Source organism: Ixodes scapularis, unplaced genomic scaffold, assembly GCF_016920785.2.
Source record: "Ixodes scapularis isolate PalLabHiFi unplaced genomic scaffold, ASM1692078v2 ptg001158l_1___fragment_3__unscaffolded, whole genome shotgun sequence".
NCBI classification, from domain to species: Eukaryota; Metazoa; Arthropoda; class Arachnida; order Ixodida; family Ixodidae; genus Ixodes; species Ixodes scapularis.
In genome coordinates this window covers 1,550,585-1,572,619 of record NW_024610108.1, presented here as the reverse complement: position 1 = coordinate 1,572,619, position 22,035 = coordinate 1,550,585, and the positions used below count along the sequence as shown (strand labels likewise).

Sequence of the window (22,035 nt, the reverse complement as noted above, 5' to 3'; positions counted from 1 at the left end):
CCCCCGTATTCTGGGTTTCCCATAATGCATCTTAATTTTTGTTCTATTTCAAGACACACTGTGTCACCGCTGTTATGTCAACAAATGTTTGTGGTTTCCTGTTGTGCAGCCATCAGCCGGTATCTCAGTGAATAAATGCATTGACATTCGAAAAAGGAATGAGTTTCTTTATCGAGGCGCATAATGTCAAGGTGTCATACCAAGCTCGCAAGCATCGATCGGTTCTGTGCATGCCGATCAGATCAGCATGGACAGAACCTTGCCGCACACGCTAGTAGCACGGAAAACGAGAGATGCCTTGTAATTTGTCTAAAACTGCAGTGACTTAGAGTTGTAATTAATCACAGTAGAGCCGCGCCGCTACCGAGCTGCATGGCTCGCAGAGCCGCATGGCTCGCAGAGCCGCAAACGTGACCGGAACCCCCCCAAGCCGTGATCAAAAGGAAGTCAAACGATTTTTTAAAACACGCTCGGTGCTCAAATTAATATAGTTACCTTACCATGATTGATTCAGAGGCAAACACAAAACTAACGATTGGTAAGAGCCGCCTAGTTTGGCCAATGCACGCTGGAAAGTTTCAGGAGGAAAAGCTTACAGCGCCACCGCCGCGTCGACATCAAACGCATCAGGCCGAGCCGTCCCGTGAGCCCACTACAACTCTCTAGGCCACTGTAGTTCGGCGGCGCACGTTGGTTTGGCGTGTTGGGCCTCGTTGTTTCGGCCAGTTTTCGTGGCGAGCGGAGCGGTGACTGTGTTTGTTGCACGTATAATCATAGTATCCCCCTAGTCGCAATGGGTTCGCGGCGCAATGGCGAACTCCAAACCTCAAAAGGGGTACTTTCAGGTGTTCCTAAAATCCTACAAGCAGGAATTCCCGTGCTTCGTGCCGTCCAAGAAGGGAGAGAAGTTTGGATTCTGTCGCACGTGCACGTGTGATGTGAGCGTTTCACACGGTGGCAAGGCTGACATCAAGCTGCACATCGCTTCGCGTAAACACCAGGGATATGTGCGAGCTGCAGATAACCAGTCGAATCTGGTAAGTTTCCTTCAGAGTGACAACGACTCTGGTGCAATTCGTGCAGAATGCCTCTACGGCATTTCTGGTTGAGCATAACATTCCTTTGAGTGTGAGCGACCACGCCGGACTCCTGTTCCGAAAAATGCTCCCCAAGACTGATGAGGCTAAGCGCTATGCTTCTGGACGAACGAAGACAACGGCAATTATAGCTTCTTTCATCTCAAGAGGCACTCGGTCGTTTCTTGAATTGGTTGATTAGATAACTGAAAACATAAAATATGGCCATGTATATGTGGCACGTTTTTCGCCTGGGTATGCACCACCACCTGACCTAGCTATGTACGAGAAGTTGTTTTTCGAAATGAGCCAAATCCATGTCAAGCGAAACCGAGATAAACTGGAATGCTTCCTGATCAGTATAGCTTTGGAGCCATGCACCACGGCCACCTGTGCAGTGGTTTTTCTTGTGTACTATGACCGATTCCAGTTTAAAAACATTTGATATTGATGCGCTGACGGGTATAGTTCGTATTTCGGCAAAAATTAGCTTAGTTTCGGTTTCTGGATTTAGCTTTTAGAAAACAAAAAACTCCTCATATGTAGCTTGTAGGACTTCATTTATTTTATGTCGGGCCTGTTCTGTGTTCTATTAGCAGACAATGAGAAGGTGTATTTGTTTCTTTTTTGTTGGTGGTTGACGCTTTGAGCAGACGATGGAACGTCCATTTCTTGCCCGCGTTGGCAAACGTTTGCTTGCCATCTGCTAAATGGAAGCCAGTTGTGGCTTCCGTTCCTTTTCCTCCAAGCTCTTTATTGTCCGTGATGTGAAGAGAGACCCAGGTGGCTTCTGCTCAGAACCGCTGACCCTTCGCACTGATCAGATTTAGAAAAATAACCAGTAGTTTATTGCTGTTGTGACCTTCACAACCGGAGCTTTTCAAATAAATCAGAATTGATGCAAAATTTGCCGGCTAGTGTTTTTCTGAGTTTATTAGATTTATCTGATAAACTGTAACTCTGTTCGAGGTCGGATATGTCGTATGGTCTTGGAGATTGTACGTATGGGACAGGGTAGGGGGAAGTTTTGAAGTTGCGCCGCGAGTCGTATGACACTGCCTCGTGGGCAGGATAACGTAGTGGGCTGCTTGTTGCTGACCCCTGATCTAGGCCATGCTGGAAACTAAATTTGCCTAGGTTGCATCAATTTGCCCAAGTTTTGTACATGTTTCTGACATACTGCATTGAGGGCGTATGAATAAGTAAAATTAAAATTTTACTGCGAACAATATTTTATCGAGATTATTTTTTTTCAGCTGCCGACCCGGTGGGCACCTGCTTGCAGCATAAGTTGCGTTGCTGCCTTAACATTCTCTCCAACTCAACATATGTCTAGCTCTAACTCCTTTTACTTCAGACAACATGCTTTCTGGCATAGCATGTTCTTTAAATTGGTTGATTGAAGATGTGGATGTATTGTGTTAGTCCCCAGTTTTGCATGACTTGATGTGACCGTGCATGCTTGCCAAATGAAGTTACGGTAAGCCTTGATCATTTTTGTAAGGATATTTTCATGATTCTTCCAACACGTTGGTCTCAGGCCATTTGTGGGAGGTGAGGGCTAAGGTGAGGGTGAAATGCTTCCAAGTGACAGTTACATGCTGACCGATTCTTGGATCTCGAAAGGGACCTTGAAAATGTTCTAATAACCAAGCTTCAAAAACAATTTCAGTGGAGCTAATAAATTCTTGTAGAATCTCCGCCTCATATTACTTTCAACTTAGGTCATACGGTTTTAAGTTCTAGTGCTACTCTCACTTCATAGTAACCACCTTTCAGTTGTTCAATGATCGCGGTATATTTGCGTGCTTTGTCAAAGGAAATACACAGCGAGGATGCAACTATGTCATTTGGCACCACTTGAAGACAATGTTCAGTCAACCATGCTCGCTTATGATGAGGACAAAATGAATGAAGAATGAACAGGACACAGGCCTGTCCAGGCTTCTAGGGTCAACTAGACCAAACAAGGACTCGAATATGAGAAGGATCACAAGAATGGTCAAATGGTGTTCAGCTGGCTATAGCATAACTGCCTTCCGACCAGCTTCAATACAGCTTTTCGATTGCATAGAATGTCTAGGGGGTTGTGTCCTGGTTTAAGGGTATATATAGGACCCGGGCAGGACCTCTGGGTCAGTCTGTTTGGCAGAGGCCTTGCCAGAAGCCCCTTTCCTAAGTTCAGCTGGCCTTGTATAGTATTATGCAAAGGGATTTGTTTGCTTCATGTGTCTGGAAAGCAAAGCAGCCACATGAGATGTTTCAGATATATGCATGTTTCACAAACAGGGCAAAAAGAGTAATGCTTTACTAGGAAGCCAGCTCTTGGTTATGTTGTAGATGTAAAAGAGTAGTCAATGGTGGTGTTCGTCTGTTATATCTCAAGTTGTGAATGAAGTGAGGAATAAACCTGGGAACTCAAGAAACACTTTATAAAATCATGGCTATCTAGAATGTGGCTGTTCATGCAATGGTGCTAGCTTCCTGCAGGGGTTGGATGATGGGTCCATGGACCCTTTGCAAAAATCTTGAGAGCCCGTGCTCAATACACACAAGGAATAATGGGAGCCCTCCGTAGGATGCTCCCATGATGGGCTGAGACTCTCATTCTCATTGATCTAACACGATTCCCAACCTGATGCTAACGTAGCACTCAAGTCCAATCAGTATGTCGCACTTCTCCTATTTATGTTACCTGGAAAATCCAACCCTAAGGCTTTCAGTGTGTCTAAGTGGCATCGCGTGCGCACCTTTTGCAGCTTGGAAAGTGCATAGTGACATGGCTCTGCTTTCTTTTTGGGTTTCCCGGGTAAAAACTGCACGGCTCTATTAGCTGTGCAGTTCTTACAATCTGCACATTTTGTCAGTATCGCCTCGTTATGGTGTGCGGCAATGCGTAACCCAATATCAAGTCTCAGACTCTGTTGTCGTGCTCCTTCGTATCCCAGAGAGCGGCATTTCATTGAAAAAGACTTCCTTTAGTTTGAAATCCGCCTTAATCGAAAAAAGCTTCACTTTTCCTTGAGCTTGAATTAATGAGATTCAGCTGTATTCAAATGCCAGAATGACTGGGACAACATCTTGGCACGAGATGGTTTTAATTATTTAAGCTTATTAAAGGTGGAGGCACTTTCCAAGTGTGTTTCATTCCTTCACTACCTGCAACAAGAGATCAGCTAGCAGGATAACTTTCTTTCACTGTCACAGGCTCGTGGAATTTTTATGAATATATATGCATGAGACTCTTACTGCCATACCTGCATTTTATTTTTTGCTTTTTTTCTAGCATATTAAGAGGAGGTCCTGAAGGTCCTGTTGGAACTGCGGTTTGATATGGGGCAACTCAGGCCGGAAATGGCGGCCATCCTGACAGGGCAGGACCAAATCAGGGCCCGCCTGGCAGTGATGAAGCAGGCGGAAAGGGGGTCCGACGCACCGTCTTCACCTCCCGTGTTCATCCTGCCGCTCACCACAATGGAGGATTTGGAGGCGGCCTCAGAAATGCTGCTGACCAGGCCATGCTGGTGATTGTGTTTTTTTAATTTTATGGGCCACCAAAACAAGCGCTAAAAATATGTTTCATATTAACTTTTGGTAAGAGGACCATAATTGATATGGCAAAAATATAAATTTTACATCACTATAGAATATCTTCCATCACTTTTAATAATGCTTTCGTAGGCCTAAGTAACATAAACCCCATAGCAACAAATAGGCACAATAAAGAGCAGAGAGATCACTATGAGGAACTAGATAATTAAAATTAGCTCATCACGATTAAAAAAAATTGTTCCTGGTTGGTGACGGGAATTAACCCCAGGCCTTACGATTGGTAGGCATTACCTTAGTGCCAAGTAAAGGAGGTGAGCGCACTCTAGGACAGCTTTCTGTGGCTATTCAGTGAAGGTTCACCTAAACTAGTTTGAATGAAGTGTTTTATAAGGAGGCATCCCTGATTTTCCTTCCTTCAAAGAAAAGCAAAGAAAAAAAAACGTGTTCTTGTTCCTGTCGAAAATGAAGCGGACAACAGGATGGCAGGTAAAGGAAGAAGAGGCCTGCAAAAATCGAGGAAGTGAAAAAAAGAAGACATCCCAGACTTGAGCGTACCGGAAAAGGTACATTTGCCCCCTCCAGTGGTCAGCTCCCCTTAGGCTTACTTCAAGATGATGTTCACAGACAAGTTGGTAGAGGAGATAACTTACCAAACAAACCTTTACAGTACTCAGCCCCCCAACAAGGGAAGTCTTTCGGTACAACACCCGAAGAAATCCGTCGCTTCTTGGGAATTCTCGTACTCATGTGCGTTTACAAGTTTTCCTCATTGCAAAATTACTAGTCACTTCACGCCAGATTTCCACCAATAGCTGAGGTCATGCCCGTGAAAAGGTTCGAGGCTTTGAGGCGCTATGTTCACTTCGTCGACAACCTCACCCAAGTTCCGGATGGCGACCGCTTCTACGAAGTAAGACCACTTTTTGAAAGTCTCCCAAAGCAGTTCCTGAAAATTCCTGCAAAAAGCAAGCAAAGCATCGACGAAGTAATGGTGGCCTCCAAGGGTGCCCGTGCAGGGAGCCTCCGACAGTACATCTATAACAAGCCGGACAAATGGGGCTTCAAGCTCTTCTGTCGGTCCAGCTCAACGGGGATCATTCGCGACCTCGTTCTGTACCAGGGGTCAAGCTCTCGCTGCAAATCGCCGCTGGCTCCAAGCGAGAAAAGACTTCTGCTTGGTGTGAAGATCGTCCTCACGCTTTCGAGAACCACTGAGGACCCGAAGGGTACATTGGTATTTTTTGACAATTTTTTTACCAACTTTGACCTAGTACAGAGAATGAAGAATGAACTTGTCATTCATTGCGTCGACACAGTCCGTGGCAACAGGACAGGAGGCGCCGACAAAGTGCTGAAGAGAGACAAAGTGCTTGCCAAGGGGGATCGCGGGTCACTGGACTATTGTTCATCAGATGGCATTATTGCTGTTAAATGGAATGATAACAGATGCGCAGCTCTACTGAGCAATGCACATGGAGTGGAGCCACTTGGGTGTGTAAATAGGTAAAATAGCGAACAGATATTAAAAGTTCCTGTGACCTGTCCAGCTATCATTTCAGCGTACAATGAGCACATGGGCGGGATTAATCTCTCAGATATGCTGGATCCCCTCTATAAGCCGCCAACAAAGTCTCACAGGTGGCACCTTCCTCTTTTTGGATATGCTATCGAAGTTTGCATTGTCAATGCTTGGTTTGTTTAGAGAAGGGACTGTGCGGCACTGGGAGAAAAAGCAATGCCACTGAAACCTTTCCGCATCACTGTGGGGAATTCACTAAAATTCACTCTCCAAGTGAACACTATGCGTCCTGTAGGAAGACCTCCTCTGCATAGTCTTCAGAACAGCAATGCAATACGAAAACATGCCCAGTCAACAAATGACTGTAGGTACGACAACACAGGTCACTGGCCAGTTGCCGCTGGAGAGCAGTGCAAGGAGCAGTCACCCTCAGCACAAGTCTGGGGACCTTTGTGCTCTGTGCCAAAAGGGCGTATCCGGCTTCAAGTGCACAAAATGCAAACTGTTCCTGTGCCTTCAGAGCGGAAAGAACTGCTTCGTTCTGTTTCATAAGAAGTGACATGCAAGAACCATCAGAAGAGAGGTTGTGACAAGCATCCCAATTTTTTTACATTTTCTCCATATCTGGGCAGGTCAACAATATTGTTGACGCTCTGTGCTTTTTATATTTTTAGAGCAAACTCTTTCATACTTCATATGTTGAATCTTTGGGTTATTAAAGAGGCAAATAAAGCGAGAAAAAAATTATCAACCCACTGTTTCATAACTCGCCAGTTAAAGGGTTAAGGCTTTGCGAGAGTCTGTCGTTACCTCAGCTGGCTTCTAACATAAAAAAAGCCCAAGGACCGCACCTGGACGTGTTTTTTTAGTGCAAAAACGCACAAAGAAGCCTGTACTTTTCGAGCAATAGTCACTGAGAAGGGCACGTGGCAATGGCGAATGTCGGCCTATCTCCAAAAACACCTCTCCTGCGTGCGGATCCGTGATCCACTTTTGGTTCTTTGAAGCCTTGATGACAAATGCCTTTTCGAATCACAGTACATTTAGTGATGACAAGACCTTTTTTATTCCTTCCGCATGAACACTTACTTTGCACCGTCCGGGCCTGGGGAAGCACTCACTTGATCGAATGACGTTTTAGAGAACGCCCCCGTTTCAATGAGTGACACTTGAGCGAATAGTCAGACGCCGCAACGCAGCGTTTTCGGGTGGGCCAAGTGGGCTCACATTCTTGTAACGAGCCGCCGCAGACTGTTGCCGCTAGGCGGCGTAAGCACAGCGCAGGGGGGGGGGGGGGGGTGAATGCGCGCCCCCGTTATTTGCTAAAAAGTCTATTCGCTCAAATGTCGCTGTTCGCTAAGACGTAATTCGCTCATGCGATATGGACCCCCAGGCCTGCATTGAGTCTCAAGATAAACTTTTGTTTATCTTGGGCCTGTATTGAGCCTCAAGATAAACTCAAGTGGGGTGTCTACAGACAGTTTTCTTGAACTTGTCTATTTTATCTGGATTCCACACTCGTGGGATACCAAAACGGGGTATTTTTGCAGAGATCCAGGGTGTGTAATGGGTTCTGTGTCACGCCTGTCCTAAGCCACATATTTCTCGCCAAAATTGACTATGCTATCGCAATATCTGTTGAGTTCACGCCAGTTACCAAAGTGTTTCGGTGTGTCGATGCTTTGAGATGCCCAAGGAAGGATTGTTGCAATTCTCGGACCTTTCTCTTGCCATGCACGCAGATCATTTGTGCTGGTCTTTCTCACCCCACTCTAAAAAGAGGCATTCTCCTCTACAGGTTCTCGCATTTCAAGGTTGAGAAGAGGGGCATAGCTATCTCCTGCCTCTCTTCAGCCTTAAAAAAGTCCTGTCACCATGCCATTCCTGCCCACTTCTTGGCCCAAATGGAACGACTTACAACTTCAAGGTTTCCGATTCAAGTCATAACAAAAATAACTAGAACACTGGTAAAAAAAAAGTAAAAGGGTGTGCCCAAATTAAGCAAAATGTTGACAGAAAACTGAGGCGGTTATACCATATCTACACAAGATTTCACATAATTTAAAACAAGTTGCAAATAGGTATATTGTGCCCCTTCTACTTTCCGCCTCTAAAAAAATGTGACATTTGTCCAAGGATTCGGGCAAAATATTGGATAACGCCATACGTGCAACAAAAAACATGTGCGTCCTTTTGTTCCTTGTAAGTTGTGTACAATACCCGTCTTTCCTGTGGATGGTGCTATATGGGACAAACTGACCGGTGTCTCCATGAGAGGCAATGTGAGCACAATCTAACTAAAGAAGGCCACCTTTCAGTGCATTACAAACGGTCTAAGTGTTCTCTATCGTTTGAAAAACCACAATCACTGGATGGTACGAAGAAAAACACGTGACGTCCTCGAGGCATACACTATTATTGGTTTAGGCGATAACTGCGTTAGTCAGTCATCGGTGGCGCTTAGCAAAAAAGAAGTAGCCTTTTTGCGGTCTTTTGGGCATGACTGAATTGTATGCCCACGATACATTTCAGTTGTGAGGTTGTGTGCGGTCTATCTTCTCGCTCCGGTGGTTGCTGGTGCTTCTCCCCTTCCTTGATTTCGGATTTATAACAACAAAACAGATGATTTTTTTTTATTTATTAATTGGCTTAAACCTGTTATACCTCGTGTGGCACAGGTTGGAAAGAACTTTAATTTAAATTTTTTTTTTTATCTCTCTCCCCTTAGAATTTTGCTCCCTAAGACCCTTCAAAGGATGCAAGACGTGCAGCGTCCGACCATAAAGAGGCAAGTGCGGTCATTTTTGGGGCTGACGGACTATCATAGAGATTTTATTATTAAATATTCAACCGAGACGGCTATCCTTTCCGATCTTACGAGGAAAGGCCAGCCTAGAATCCTGAGCTGCGGCTCCGATCAGGAGAACGCATTCGTGCGCCTCAAGCAGCGGTTGACGAATGTAGCATAGTGGTGAGTTGGCCTAGTTGGTTTTCCATTTTAAAAGGAGGCTGGCAAGGGTAAGATGCCTAAGCAGAGACTTGTTGTGCTGCCTTATATCCACAAAGTTGCGCACAGGTTAAAGAAAGTGGCACAACGGCACGGCACTCCTGTGGTTCGTTTCGGCTCCTGGTCAGCTGGGTCGTTTATGTGCGAGGGTGGACAGAGGATGGACCCATATCCTCGGTTGTGTTACGCAGTATGAGAACAAGTTTGTGCCTTGCGTGGGACGAGTGGTCTATTGGATTCCGCTAACGTGCAAGAAGGTACACATCGGCCAAACAGGCCGTCGGGTAAACGACAGATTGCGGGACCATGCGTGCTCAATGAGGTCATCACCGTCAGGAAATTTGGCGGTGTACTGTAATAGGTGCGGGTGCACTCCTATTTTAATCAATACAGAGATTCTGGCGAAGCATCGCCAAAAGATGACTAGGGAGATTGCGGAAGCATTTTTTATTTCTAAGTACACAGATAGGTGTGTCAGCTCTCCTTCCATTTGTTTATTTGACTGTGAACTTGCATTCATCAGCAGTTTTAGACACAATGGTCAGTTGATATGATGTGGCATAGATGATGTAATTTGGCTGGATGTATGTAGGCACAACGGTAGGCGTCTTTTTTCAAAAATGAAACAGTTGAAAGTCAGCGCTCCGTGTGTGTACATCCTCCCTGTCCGTGTCTTTTTGCGCTGTTTTATCTTTTTAAAATTGCTGAATGCACCGATCTTGAAGCTCCCCGATTTCGAGAAATGCCTTGTTCTGTAGACAGATGCGTCCGACCGAGGGGTAAGTGCTGTTCTTCCCCAGAGGCATGGGGAAGTGCTGCACCCTGTGGCGTACGCTAGCCGCAAACTGCTTCCTCGCGAGATCGTGTACTCGACGGTAGAGAAGGAAGCATTGGTCCTGGTTTGGTAGATCGAAAAGTTCCAAGCATTTCTCTATGGGGGGAAGTTCTTGGTCCAGACGGATCACCAGTCTTTGGAGTTCATCAAAGAATCCCAGTCAGCTAACTGCCGAGTTCTCCGTTGGAGTCTCAGACTCCAGCTGTACGACTTGTGAACAGAGTACACTAAGGGAAGTGAGAATGAGGGAGCCGACTACATGAGCCGGATTGACTAGATTTCTGACCAAACTACATGTCGCAGCGCTTTTCTTTGTCATTGCTTCTGCAGCCTGTCTCCCTTTTTCTACAGTGTTTGTTTAGAATTCAATCCATGTTTTACTGGTATGAATATTGTAACCTATGTATGTTGCATGAATGTTACGCATTGAAGGGGTTGTTTGTTTCTTTGCTTTTCTTAGTGGTCACAGGTATTAATTGCCTTACTTGGTTGTCGGTTTTGTGTGTGGACAATCACAAACTTCTTTCGTTGAGGTGAACTGTTGTGTGCCTATCGACTGTGCGTGGCGTGGTATGTAGTGTTCAAGTGATTTCAGGTATGATCATGGATTGTCCAGAATGTGTCCGCCCGATGGTGTCCGCGGAATCTTTGATCACCTGAACTAAGGCCAGTCTACAAGAGACAAGACTTCATCCCGGTTCTTCGTCCCGTGCTCGAGTCTGTGACGCTTCGCAGTGTCACAAACTCGGGCATTGGCCACTCTTCCACAATTTTTTTCTTTGTGCATTTGTGCTGCTCGCCGATGCCCCTTCACTAATTTGCCTTTTGACTGGGTCACCCCGCGTTGCAACCATGGATGGGAAGACAGAACTCGGTTTTGTTTTTCTCTTCCCTTTTCTTTCACCCAGGAAGTGCCATTGCCAATGACAAAGGCGGGAAATGTGCCTGCCGGGGAAAGGGACTGCTTTCGTGAGGAGCCTATAGTTTTCTGAGAAAGCTTTCTGGGACGTCAAGGAAAAAGGATGTTCGTGGTTGCGGGGTGAAGAAAGCAAGAACAGGGAGTTTAAGCAGGTCCTGCCAACACGAACGGTTCACCCCAGACAACTATCCGACACCGCTGAGCATTCGCGGGCGGCACAGTCGGGATTGGGGGAGCGGTTAGGTCAAAACGTCACCACTCGCACTGCCCGAGTCTCATGTAAACCTACGCCAACGGAGAACAATCCAGTGCTTTTCAAGATGGCGGATGGCGGGTCGCCGGCAGAAGCTTGAAGCGGCCCCAGCAAGAAACTGAGATTCTCCGTGACAGACAACATCTGGCTGCTGTGGGAAGTCATCATCAAGAATCCTTACGAGGAGAGTGCAGGGTGGGTTCTGATCACTGACGCTCTAAACCGTGCCAGTGGTAAAGCCCTTACGATCCGTACTGTCCGGGAATGAATGTATCGTCTGCTGGCGCTGTTCCAGCAGCAAGACACCGCCAACCTCAAAAAGTGCATTAAAAATTTTTACTTTAATATGTATTGGATGTATCCTTTATAGCAGGTGGTAGCTTGAAATGTAGTTGCTGTTATGACTGTTTCTTGTTGCCGCACTTCAGGCACGGAAGAGCAGTACTCAGAGAAAGAGGTGCGTCTCCAAGAGGTCGCAGACCTTGCACAAAGTTTTTCACCGGCGAAGAAGAACAAGCAGTCGCAGAATGCTGCGAAAGCCACTGCAACGATGCAACTAGATGGCGCCGCGGAAACGTGGGTAGCGGCCGAAGGTAGGTTTTAAGGTCACGCTTTGTTTGGGCTCAGTTGGTCAAATAACCTTTTAGAGAACACCAACGTGCTGCTGTGTGGGAACATTTCTTGAGTAAGAAGAAGAGCAAGGGTGCAAGAGCAGTTTGTAGAAATTGTGGCAAGCAAACGCAGGGTCCGGTAGAGCGATTGTAAAAACATTTAAGTGTATGTCGTGCTCTTTGGAGCATGGAGCAAAATACTCAAGAGGACGCTGAAAACAATTCTCACTTGGAAACTCAATTGTTCGTCCTTGAAGACGACGTGACAACGTCAGGTAAGATCTAAAGCAATTTATTATTTGGAAATTAGCAGTAAAAGCCAAGAATAGTCGTTTTCCGTAATATTTACTTTTATTTTTTGTTTCCTATTGGTTCAGAGAGCAGCCAAAGCAACCATGGCACGTCTTTACAAGAGGGGGCAAGGAGTTCGCCAAGCGCACTGCGACCTACAGCCAAGGAAAAGAAAGCATCGCAAAAACTCTCGGACTCTTTTCATCATTCAAACAACTGCAGGTTTCAAGCATGATTTAGACAAGCAAGTAGTTAGACTTGTGTTTGCCACAACCACATTGTTTCGTGCAGTTGAGCACCTCGAGTTTGCTACTCTCATGAACATGCTGCGTCCCGGGTACAAGCCGCCTTCCCAAAACTAAGTCGGAAATGCATTAATGGACGAAGCTTACCGTGAAGAAAAAGTAAATGCACGTCTGAAGCTGCACAACAGGGTTGTCACTATGAGCATGAACGGTTGGTGAAACGTGCGAATTAACCAGTGATTGCGTCACTGTAACGGATGAAACTGGGCAGACATTTCTGGCTGACACTACTGACCCCCCCTCCCACCACAGAACATTCTCTTTCTTCAAATTACTGCGGTGAGGTCACAACTGTGAAAACGAGAGCCAATGCAAGGTGAGAATTTTTGTGACGGACAATGCAGCGAACATGGCGAAAACGAGATCTGAAGAGTGAGTCTTTAACAGGCATCCTGACGTACGGCTGCTCCGCACACACTCTCAACTTGCCGTCAAGAGGCTTCGAGGTGAAAACCGTAAGAGAACAGGTCGTGCACGTGATGAAATACTTCAGAAACAACCATTTTGCCGGAAGCAAGTACAAAAAGGAGGGTGGAAAACGCTTGAATTTGCCTTCTGAGGTTCGCTAAAACACCTGGGTAGACTGCTTGGCACTTTATTTGTCCAACTGGGTAATTTTAATGAAGGTTTATGACGAAAACAAACAGAAAATTGACAGTGCCATACAGCAAAAAGTGACAAGCCTACAAATGAAGTCCAGTGCGGAAGAGATGCTCAGCACAACGAATGAAGCCTACGGAGCCTTCATGTGCGCTTTGCTAGGTTGATGCCACCCTTTGAAATACCACTCGCCGACAAACCAGCAGCCATTTTGTTCCTCGGCGATAATCCGTGGGGCTTATAACCCTCCCAGAAACAAGCACCTTATCTCAGAAGTTCGGAGCAGCGTTGTGGAACCCACGGAGGAAGGATTAGGATTTTCCCCCTCGGATGGGATTACCGGTGGACACAAAGGCCACTTTCCGGCGCACGGGGAAACAATGAGAGAAACAAAATGGCGGTGGAAGGGGGTGTGGGAAAGGGAAACAGGCAGTTGGCATCACTCTATGCGAAGCGCACATGAAGGCACTCTAATGAAGCCTATCGCAGTTGCCTTAGATCAGGTGTGCACAACATGCGGCCCGCGGGCCGCATCTGGCAGGTGGGCACTTCCTGTGCGGCCTGCGGACGTGACACTGTGAGATATGCTCAAGACGGAACCAGTGCGATGATGCCAGATATAAAAAACCTGTCTGCCAGTTATTAAAAACCTGCGTAGTTCCCAATAAACATTCTTTTTGGCCCGCGTCATTTTTGAGTTGTGAAGCCCTGCCTTAGATATTGCACAGCGTTCATCCTGCACCCTCTCAGAGGTTGTGGAAGCCTGGAAGGACCGTGGAAAAAAACTGAAATCATTTCCAGTCGATGCCGCAAAGCTTTCATGCTTCCGGCAACGGTACGAACAGGTACTGACTCCCGCACACTTTTTGAGCGTCATGGTTGATCCTCTACGTGTGTATCGGGTCCAGTTGACGGAAAATGAGAGAAATCCGCCTCTTACATTTGCAACCTCCTCCAGGAAGGTTTCTTGCCGACCCTTGCCAGGTTTCAAGCCCGGTCTTCTCCGTTTACCACAGCCCTGCTCATTGAAGAGCTGCTGAGAAGTGTTAAGCCTATAGACTGGTGTCGACGTAAGAGCAGTGCTATCGGAGAGTCGACAGCAGTTGTAGAGGTTCTAACTCAGCTTCTCAGAAGCATCGCATAGACGGCTGGAATTGAAAGGATGTTCTCATCGTTCGGGTTAGTGCACTCCAAGCTCCGAACTAACTTGGGCGTCGAGGAAGCTGGGAAGCTTGTTTTCTTTTATAAACTACTGAATGAAAAATGCACCATAGCATAATTTAGTCACCACACAGTGAAATGGCTTCTTTTGCTTTGTATATCCACGTTGTCTGTGGTAGTTTCTTCTTTCTTGATTGTTCATGGGATAAAAACTATTTTACCTATATTTTTGCAAAATAAAAACTAGCATAATAGTTTTTGCATCATAGTTTGTTGATGTACTACGAGAAATAAACTTTGATTACTAAAAAAAACAGGCATTGCTTATTCCAACATGAAGTGTAATGTAGTTTGTATAAGGAGCTATTCATCTACCTTTATTTTAAGGCTTAAGTTGCAGTAAATACTTCTGCACTGTTTTCAGTTATTAGGGCATGTCAAAAGATTAGTCTGTGATGTTTTGTATATAAAATGAAAAAAGTAACAATGTTGATTTAAAAAAAATAAGTTTGATTTAAATTTAAAGAAAGACTGTGTTAAATCAATTAAATCAGATTTTTATTTAGGATGCAAACCGAGCAGCGCAGAAGATGAAGGGCCAAGCACCAGTCGGTATGTGAGACTCAGTGAGCGTGTGCATGGGCAGGAGGGGGGGGGTGTAACGTCACGCAACCCCCCCTTCCCCCCTGGAGGTGTATTTTATTCGTTCCTTAGGACCGCAAATTGTACAATTATTACCGTATCACTATTAACAAAAAGGTTTTACTCAACACAAGTTGAACTCTTTCGTCGCCCTCTCGAGTGCACCCATACAAAAATGTCGGATCAAGGTCAGCTTCGGTCTTGTCTGGTGTCAATCAGGTGGCTAAGACTTTAACCTGCGCTCGATCCGAGGCATCCGACTTCAAATCAGGCCGGAGCCACTCAACGGCTTCCACAGTTCCGGTCGATTGAAAGCGATTCCGGCGATTCCAGTGTGGCCAGATCCAGCCCGCATTATTGTTCATTTTTCCTCTTTTTTTTCGTTTTCAGTTTCCAACATACAGGATTGCAGGACAGAAATTATGATCAAACGAAACGATTTAAGATTCCACCAGGCCGAGTTATCAATGTGTAGCCAACTAGCCCAACAGTTAATTTTGATTTGAGTTATCAACTTTATCTCCCAATATGATAGAACTTCATATTTTTAGACAACGTGCGCTGGTCATCCGATGGCCCAATCGGCTCTCCGACATCGGCTGCCATACGCCTCCCGACGCTCTGGCGGCAGATTCCGTCCTATACATGGCGTTGCAGATTGTTTACGGCGCATCTAATATGACTTTGCTAATGCAAGACGCTTTCACGCTCGCAACGCGGACACAAGCATTTGGCCGGCGGCCCAAGCGCGACCGCAAGCAGCCGACGGACCGGAACGGCGCCTGCAGGAGAAGGCCAGGTCGCACTCCACGGGTGTGACCTGGCCTTCGTTGGGGGTGGGGCAGCTGGTAGCATTCGAGCGACGTTTCCAAATAACATTGCAGCAACATTCCTGGGTCCTTCTCGGCCACCCGGTTGGTTATAGCAAAATTCCCTGGCTCATCGCAGCCGGTTCGCACGCATCCGGCCCGCCATTCAGAAAAGACCCACTGATCCGATCCAACAACTCTGAAACGACCAACATGAAAGGAGCAATTCTGGTGCACCGCATTGAGCACGTTCGCATTTGAAGCTTTCTTTTGTTCTTTTTAGCCCGCATATTTAATTATATAAAACGCGCATACGCACAAAAAGAACTACGCATTATTTGTTGGGCTGTTGCCGAAGGAAACTCGCGGCCCTCAGCGTGCCTTCGGGCATGCCTAGAGGTGGGAGTTCTCAGTCTGGCTCGGTACGGCGCCGTTTTCCTGCCAACTCTTTCTAAACTAAATTGCTGTATAATTATACACCAAACCGAGGTTTTCTCATAAAATTTAGCCAGAAATTGAATTGGTGCACAGCCATAAAAATTCAGGTTTTCCAGCTATATTTAGCGGGGAAAAAGGCTTCCCGCTAATTTAGAAGGGAAATTTATTAGACGTACGACTTACGACGCCGGTTCAGGTCTGCCCGCTAAACATAGCTATCGAGCCCCAACGGACAGATGCGCACCATACAGTTGCCAACCGACTTTACTGACACCGACAATTCGGACTTGTTTGGTATTTCGGACCTAAAGGGGAACCGATGGAAATAGTGTGCACTCACGACCGACGTTTCGGACAGCTTGAAGTCCGAAAGTTTGATTTTTCTGACAAAATCGTCGCGAGCAATCACTAAGAAACACCATTGAGAAGCCGCCATTTTAGATTCTATCTTGGCTGCACACGGATTGGTTCGGCTTGGCAGCGCTACTCGACTACTGCCAAGTCCTACCGCAAGGTGACGCTAGGCCACAAATATTTTTTTTCTCCAGCTGCGTGTCCTTATCATTGCTACCATTTTGCTTCGTTCATACCCTATTCTGAAGTCGTGGGCCTGTGCCTCTTCTCTCGTCTCGATGAATCAGGATTTCGGACTACATTGACTCGGACGTCATGGCCCCATTTGTTCTTTCACCGCCGCGAACGGTCGCTAAGAAGCACGGAAGGTACTCAACAGTAACGCTAGAAAAGAAGGCAGCAATTCTCAAGCTAATAGAAAGTGGCCGAACGCACGCGAAGGAATAACCCGAAGCAAGGCACTGTGACGACTTTTTTTAGCCCGCTTAGACGCGATAAAAGCAAGTTTTTTAATCTGCCAATTTTTCGGACTGTTCTACTATGCGGATTTTTATTTGGTTTCTGCAAAGTCTGAAAAGCCGGTTGGTGACTGTACCTCAGAGTTCGGTAGACCTACAAATGCCGTCTCATTTTAAAACGATGACTATGCAATGCTTTCTATTTCGACGTAGTGTCAGCCGCGTGTGCCGCAGACGCTAAATTAAGCCACGACGCTGACAGCCTGGACTCTCCTGCGCTGAGCCACTCGAAAAAGTTGCTCGCTACAGAGCCTCCTCCACTCACCGTACGGACATGGAGACCGCAGAGACGTGGACGTCATACAGACTCGGTGAGAAGTGCCCCGTGTCTGCCGTCATGTCCTTGCAGCGTCGACACGCTAGCGGTTCAGATGTCCTTGTAGAGTCCTTGCAGCGTTCACAGCAGTGAAACATGTCCACACACAGATCGCACAAGTACACACACACACGGACGCAGACATGGCCGCAAATCCTTCTGGAAAGAGAAGAGATACGAGACATTAAAATACAGTATGGTGTACAAAAGGGCCCAAAGGCTGGCGAATCACACACACACTTGCCGACTGCTTACGACCAAGTGCACTGCAACCTCTTGCGAAACCTTACGACGAAAAAGCGCTTTTATTTATTTATTTTGAGTGACCCACAAACAGCTCGACACCTCCTTAGTGGTGCACTTATCAATGTTAGAATGTAGTCAAACTGTTGGGACACATTAAAAAATGGAAATTTAGGAAAAGACAATAGAAGCGGAACACTTTCTAAATTTACGCTCTTCATCAAAAATGTCTAGGCTAACATTTCCACAAATCTCTTCGAAATGATTATATGATTCGATTGAAGGCGTTTCATGGGTGCTGGGTGATATAAATCAGAAGGATAAAACAAAGAGTAAAGTCTACTAGACCTACGAGGAATGTGCAAATAGATGTGACTTAGTAGCGCTGGTGAATCAATCGTACCATTTACGATCTTGTACAGAAACATCAATCCGCGGATCATCCTCCTGTTGCGCAATGTGTCCAATTCGACGAGGGCAACAAATCCCTTCGTAACTGTAGAAAAAATTCAGTTAAACATAACAATCAAACAATACACGGATAAATTTACTTTGAACACGCCCAGTTACACTTGAATTAGTAACTCCAATACAGTTCCATACAGTTCAGGCATATTCAACACGACTATGCACCATCGAAGAAAACGAACTTAAAAAACAAAATCGCTTAGAAAAACTGTGTGTTATTCACGTAATGGCATTCGTAATTGTAGTTATGTGATGATTGAAATTAATCACAGTATCCATAAAAAAAAACAGGTCACGGATTACCTCAACACGAATATCGGTGGAATGTTATGTATATGGAAAATTCAGAATTTCATGCTTTCTAGAAAAAGACGTAACTTTAGTCTTTGCCTCGTTTAAGAATAGGCCATTTTAAAGACACCACACCAAAATAGAATCTATACCACATTCAAGGCATTCACAATCTTCAACCCCTTTAACCACTGTAAACAACTTAATATCATCAGCAAATAACGTAAGGGGGATGTGGCCTCGGAATTTAAATGTTTTAGACAAAAAAATTTTTTTAAACATGATAGGTTTATATTTATTAACTTGGACAGAATAGTTTCAGAAACTTTCATTTATAAACATGCAGGATATATCTCACAATAAATTATTTTCGACATCATGAAGCAAGGTTTTTGCATTTTTTATTTAGCGCTGCTTCATACTCGTTTAACATAGCCAGAACATCTCACCCTCATTGGAAGCGCCAATTGCTCTAGATTTAGCCCCTAGAAGTTTTCCAAGTATAAAAGTAACAAAGGCCAGGAAAACCCTATACATCCAAACAGAAAAAATCCAGAAAATTTGGTATGAGCAATCTTATTGGCTAAGACCCGAAACAGGGTTTACGACTGGTCTAGCCCGGTGACATGATATTATGCCATCTTCAGTAACACCCTTTCACAGTACCTTCCACATCAGATAATATTCCTGCTTTGCTACTCTTTCTTAGTATGATTTGCCTTTTGGTTCTTGTCAGTGTCAAGGAATGCCTGCTACAAAAGTTAGCTTGCCTACAAAGGACACAAACTGGAAGCTGTTGCCAGGGGAACAACAAAGTCTCAAAAAAAAGGTGCTAACAATGCTCCAGGTGAATTCTGCCTACCTCAGATTCATAAAAAAGAAAAAAACCCAAAGTTGAAACTTCAAATGCATTTTTCCTCAGTTTCATTTTTTGACTGGAAATGTGGTATGAGGAAATGTATCATTTGTCATTTCAAAAGTGTGAAGATTTCCTTCAGTGGTGTCCTGGACTGAAATTTCCTGAGGAACAAGTTAAAGGGGTACTTCAACGGAATGCAAAATATTCCCATCGTGTTCAAAGATAGGTTGAATATGATCCACAATATCCGTAAATGACAATCGCACGTTTGCATTTTGAGCCTGGTGGCTGTATTTTTCGTTATAAACGGCCCACTCTGGCAAGTGCTCGGAGAAGGCCCAGCAGAGGCCACGTGACATCCAACACAATCGTGACGTAGGTCGTCTCGGGACGAGCAAAGCTACGGCGAGGCTGACGTCGAGAGGATGGCCTAGACGTTCCAGCCACCGAAGCGGCTGCTTTTGTACGAATTTTAAGTGACGGGCTAATCTTCTGTAATCTTGTAGGGGGACATTAGCGACTTCTGCGACACACAAAAGGCATTCTCGGGAAGAGGGGAGTTCCTGCTTCCCCTCTTCTCTCGTCGTGGCCGGAGGCGAGACAACCTCCGTCACTAGCTGTCAAGGTTCCTAGACGGACATTACAAGTGAGGCGTTAGCGACATCCACCAGGTGCTCTTTGCTAATCGTTTAATTTGTTTTAAAATTCCTTTTCGTGACTTTTTTAACGAGATATTGGTTTGTTCGGTGCAATGCTGCTTTTTTGAACACATATAGACCAAAAAATGAGCGCCGAAATTTTGTTGTAGTATCCCTTTAAGGTACTCATAATCTGAAAAAGCTAAATTCTTCATGAAAAAAATTTAATATTTTTTGAAGTACAGAAATTCGTTCAAATCTTTTGCTCTTTTTGGATGTTATTATATTTCTCTAGAGTTGGATTTTCTACAGTTAATTTTTACCTGAACTTGCACTATGGGTATTCTACTTCACATTAAACCAAAAATTTTGGGGATTATAATTATTATTTTTTTTTTTTAAATACATTTCCTAATAAAGAAAATTTTTTCTGGAGCCTGTTAAGCATAGTGTATTGTGGAATTGGCCTGCAAGATTGAAATTTTAGATGTCATCAATTCTAATAGAGTTCAGTTCACTCTGAAAGTTTGAATCACTTTGAGGAAACAGTTCAAAACTTGACTCTCCCAGGCCTTAATACAAGCGAGATCATTCACAAAAATTAAAGAGTGAAGGATCGAGGATACTGCCTTGGGGAACAGAGGTAGATAAAAAAGGAGCAGATAATCGACCGGATACTTGCACAAACTTCACTCAATAAGATAGAAGGCTATCGGACACACGACAGCACTTAGTAAACAGACCGTAACTAGAAAGTTTACACAACGGTAGTCGATGGTTTACTTTATCAAAAGCTTCGGTCATATCAAAATACACTACATCGGCTTGTCCTCCATTGTGGTACTACTTGACTCAAGAAACATAGATTTGTTTCTGCAGAGCGGCCTTTCATAAAACCATGAAAGTAGAATAAAAACGCAGGCGAGCTGCTGCATAACTACAGTGTAGACCGCATGTAACGTATGTCTCGGGAGTCGCGGAAATCCGCACTATAAGCGGTACCGCGCTATAACCAAAACATCAATGTTTCAGGCCAAAATACCTGCCATGAGACAACTTACCTTTGTAAAAGAATTTATTTTATGTTAGATGAAAAATAAAGCTTAGTTTGAGGAAAGTCTTTATTTCCCCAGACTAGTACAGTTCTGTCTCAAGTGTGTCACACATTTTGAAAGAAATGAGCGGCTTTTGCCTGGCGCAGCCTTTTAACGGCGTCGCGGGTTGCAGACGGACGTTGCGAGCGTTCAGGATTGCTAACCCTAATCACTTTTCTCCGGAGATGAAAACGCGTGAAAATTCGCATCCTTCATACGGTACGCGCCAGTAATACCTTGAACTTGAGCACACGCATGAAATGCGCCAAATAAGAAATCAGGGTGATGTTCGAGGACACAAATGCGGATAGAAGCAGCCGGCCCGCGACCGGCATACAACGCGCTCGAACACTTCTCCTCGACCTGCGATTGGTCTGTCGTTGCGGTTGTTTGTTTCTTTGTTTCCAACGCAGCGGAGAGACGCACGCACGTGAACGACACGTGCGTGCGTCCCTCCGTCGCTATGGCAACTGAAGCCTCTCTCTTCGCTTCTCCCCGCTTTTTCGAGCAACCTCCTTGCCCCGCGAGTGCAGCTTGCGGCTCGGGCCGTCAGCGCCGTTATCTAGTGTCGCACAGGGAAGCGAGCTCGCTGCTCCGGTCGGCGGCGGGCTGTGCCAAAAACCGCACTATAACCGGTATTTCCCTCCGCGCGCCTGCATTTTAAGCGGTATGTAATTACATGGAGTTCTATGGGAGGTGAACCGGTGGTTTGAAAAAACCGCGTTATACCCGGTCCTGCACTATAAGCGGTTACGCTGTAAGTGGTCTATACTGTATTTAAGAGAAACCTTGACACCAGGAACGGAAGGCACAAGGACAACACTGTCTCATACGGTGTTGTCCTTGTCCCTTCTGTTCCTCGTCTCAAGGTTTCTCATTATGAAACCATGTTGTTCAGGAATAACCTTCCGACAAAAATATGCATGGAGGCAGGTGTGTAGAACACTTTCATATACTTTTCACAAAATACAGAGGGGGGAGACAGGCACAGTTGTTAACCATGGATCGAACACCAGATTTATGATATGGAATGACAAAAGAGCTTTTCCAAGAGGCAGGAAACGTTTCAGATTCAAGCGGCAAGTTAAATATATGGACCAAAACTGGACAAAGTAGATGAGCACTACCTTTTACTATATAAAACTTGGAAGGCCATTCGCTCCCGTAGAAAACTTTGGTTTAAATGTTTTAATTGCTTCCAAAACTTCAGATGCACTGATTGGAGCAACAGTAAGG

General features: G+C 45.2%; 1 protein-coding gene and 1 long non-coding RNA gene across 2 annotated transcripts in view; one reads left to right on the top strand and one right to left on the bottom strand.

Moving 5' to 3' along the window:
• Nucleotides 1-631: 631 nt before the first annotated feature.
• LOC121048120 lies at nucleotides 632-8,942 on the top strand. The gene is made up of 3 exons (XR_006077214.1): nucleotides 632-1,037; nucleotides 4,363-4,600; nucleotides 8,876-8,942. It is a non-coding gene; the product is annotated as an uncharacterized LOC121048120 (long non-coding RNA).
• Nucleotides 8,943-17,227: 8,285 nt separating this feature from the next.
• LOC120847056 overlaps nucleotides 17,228-22,035 on the bottom strand; it is a 40,346-nt gene continuing 35,538 nt past the window's right edge. The window contains exon 3 of the mRNA XM_042288111.1: nucleotides 17,228-17,365. Coding sequence (XP_042144045.1) covers nucleotides 17,250-17,365 — 116 coding nt within the window. The 3' untranslated portion in view covers nucleotides 17,228-17,249. The remainder of the gene's footprint in view (nucleotides 17,366-22,035) is intronic.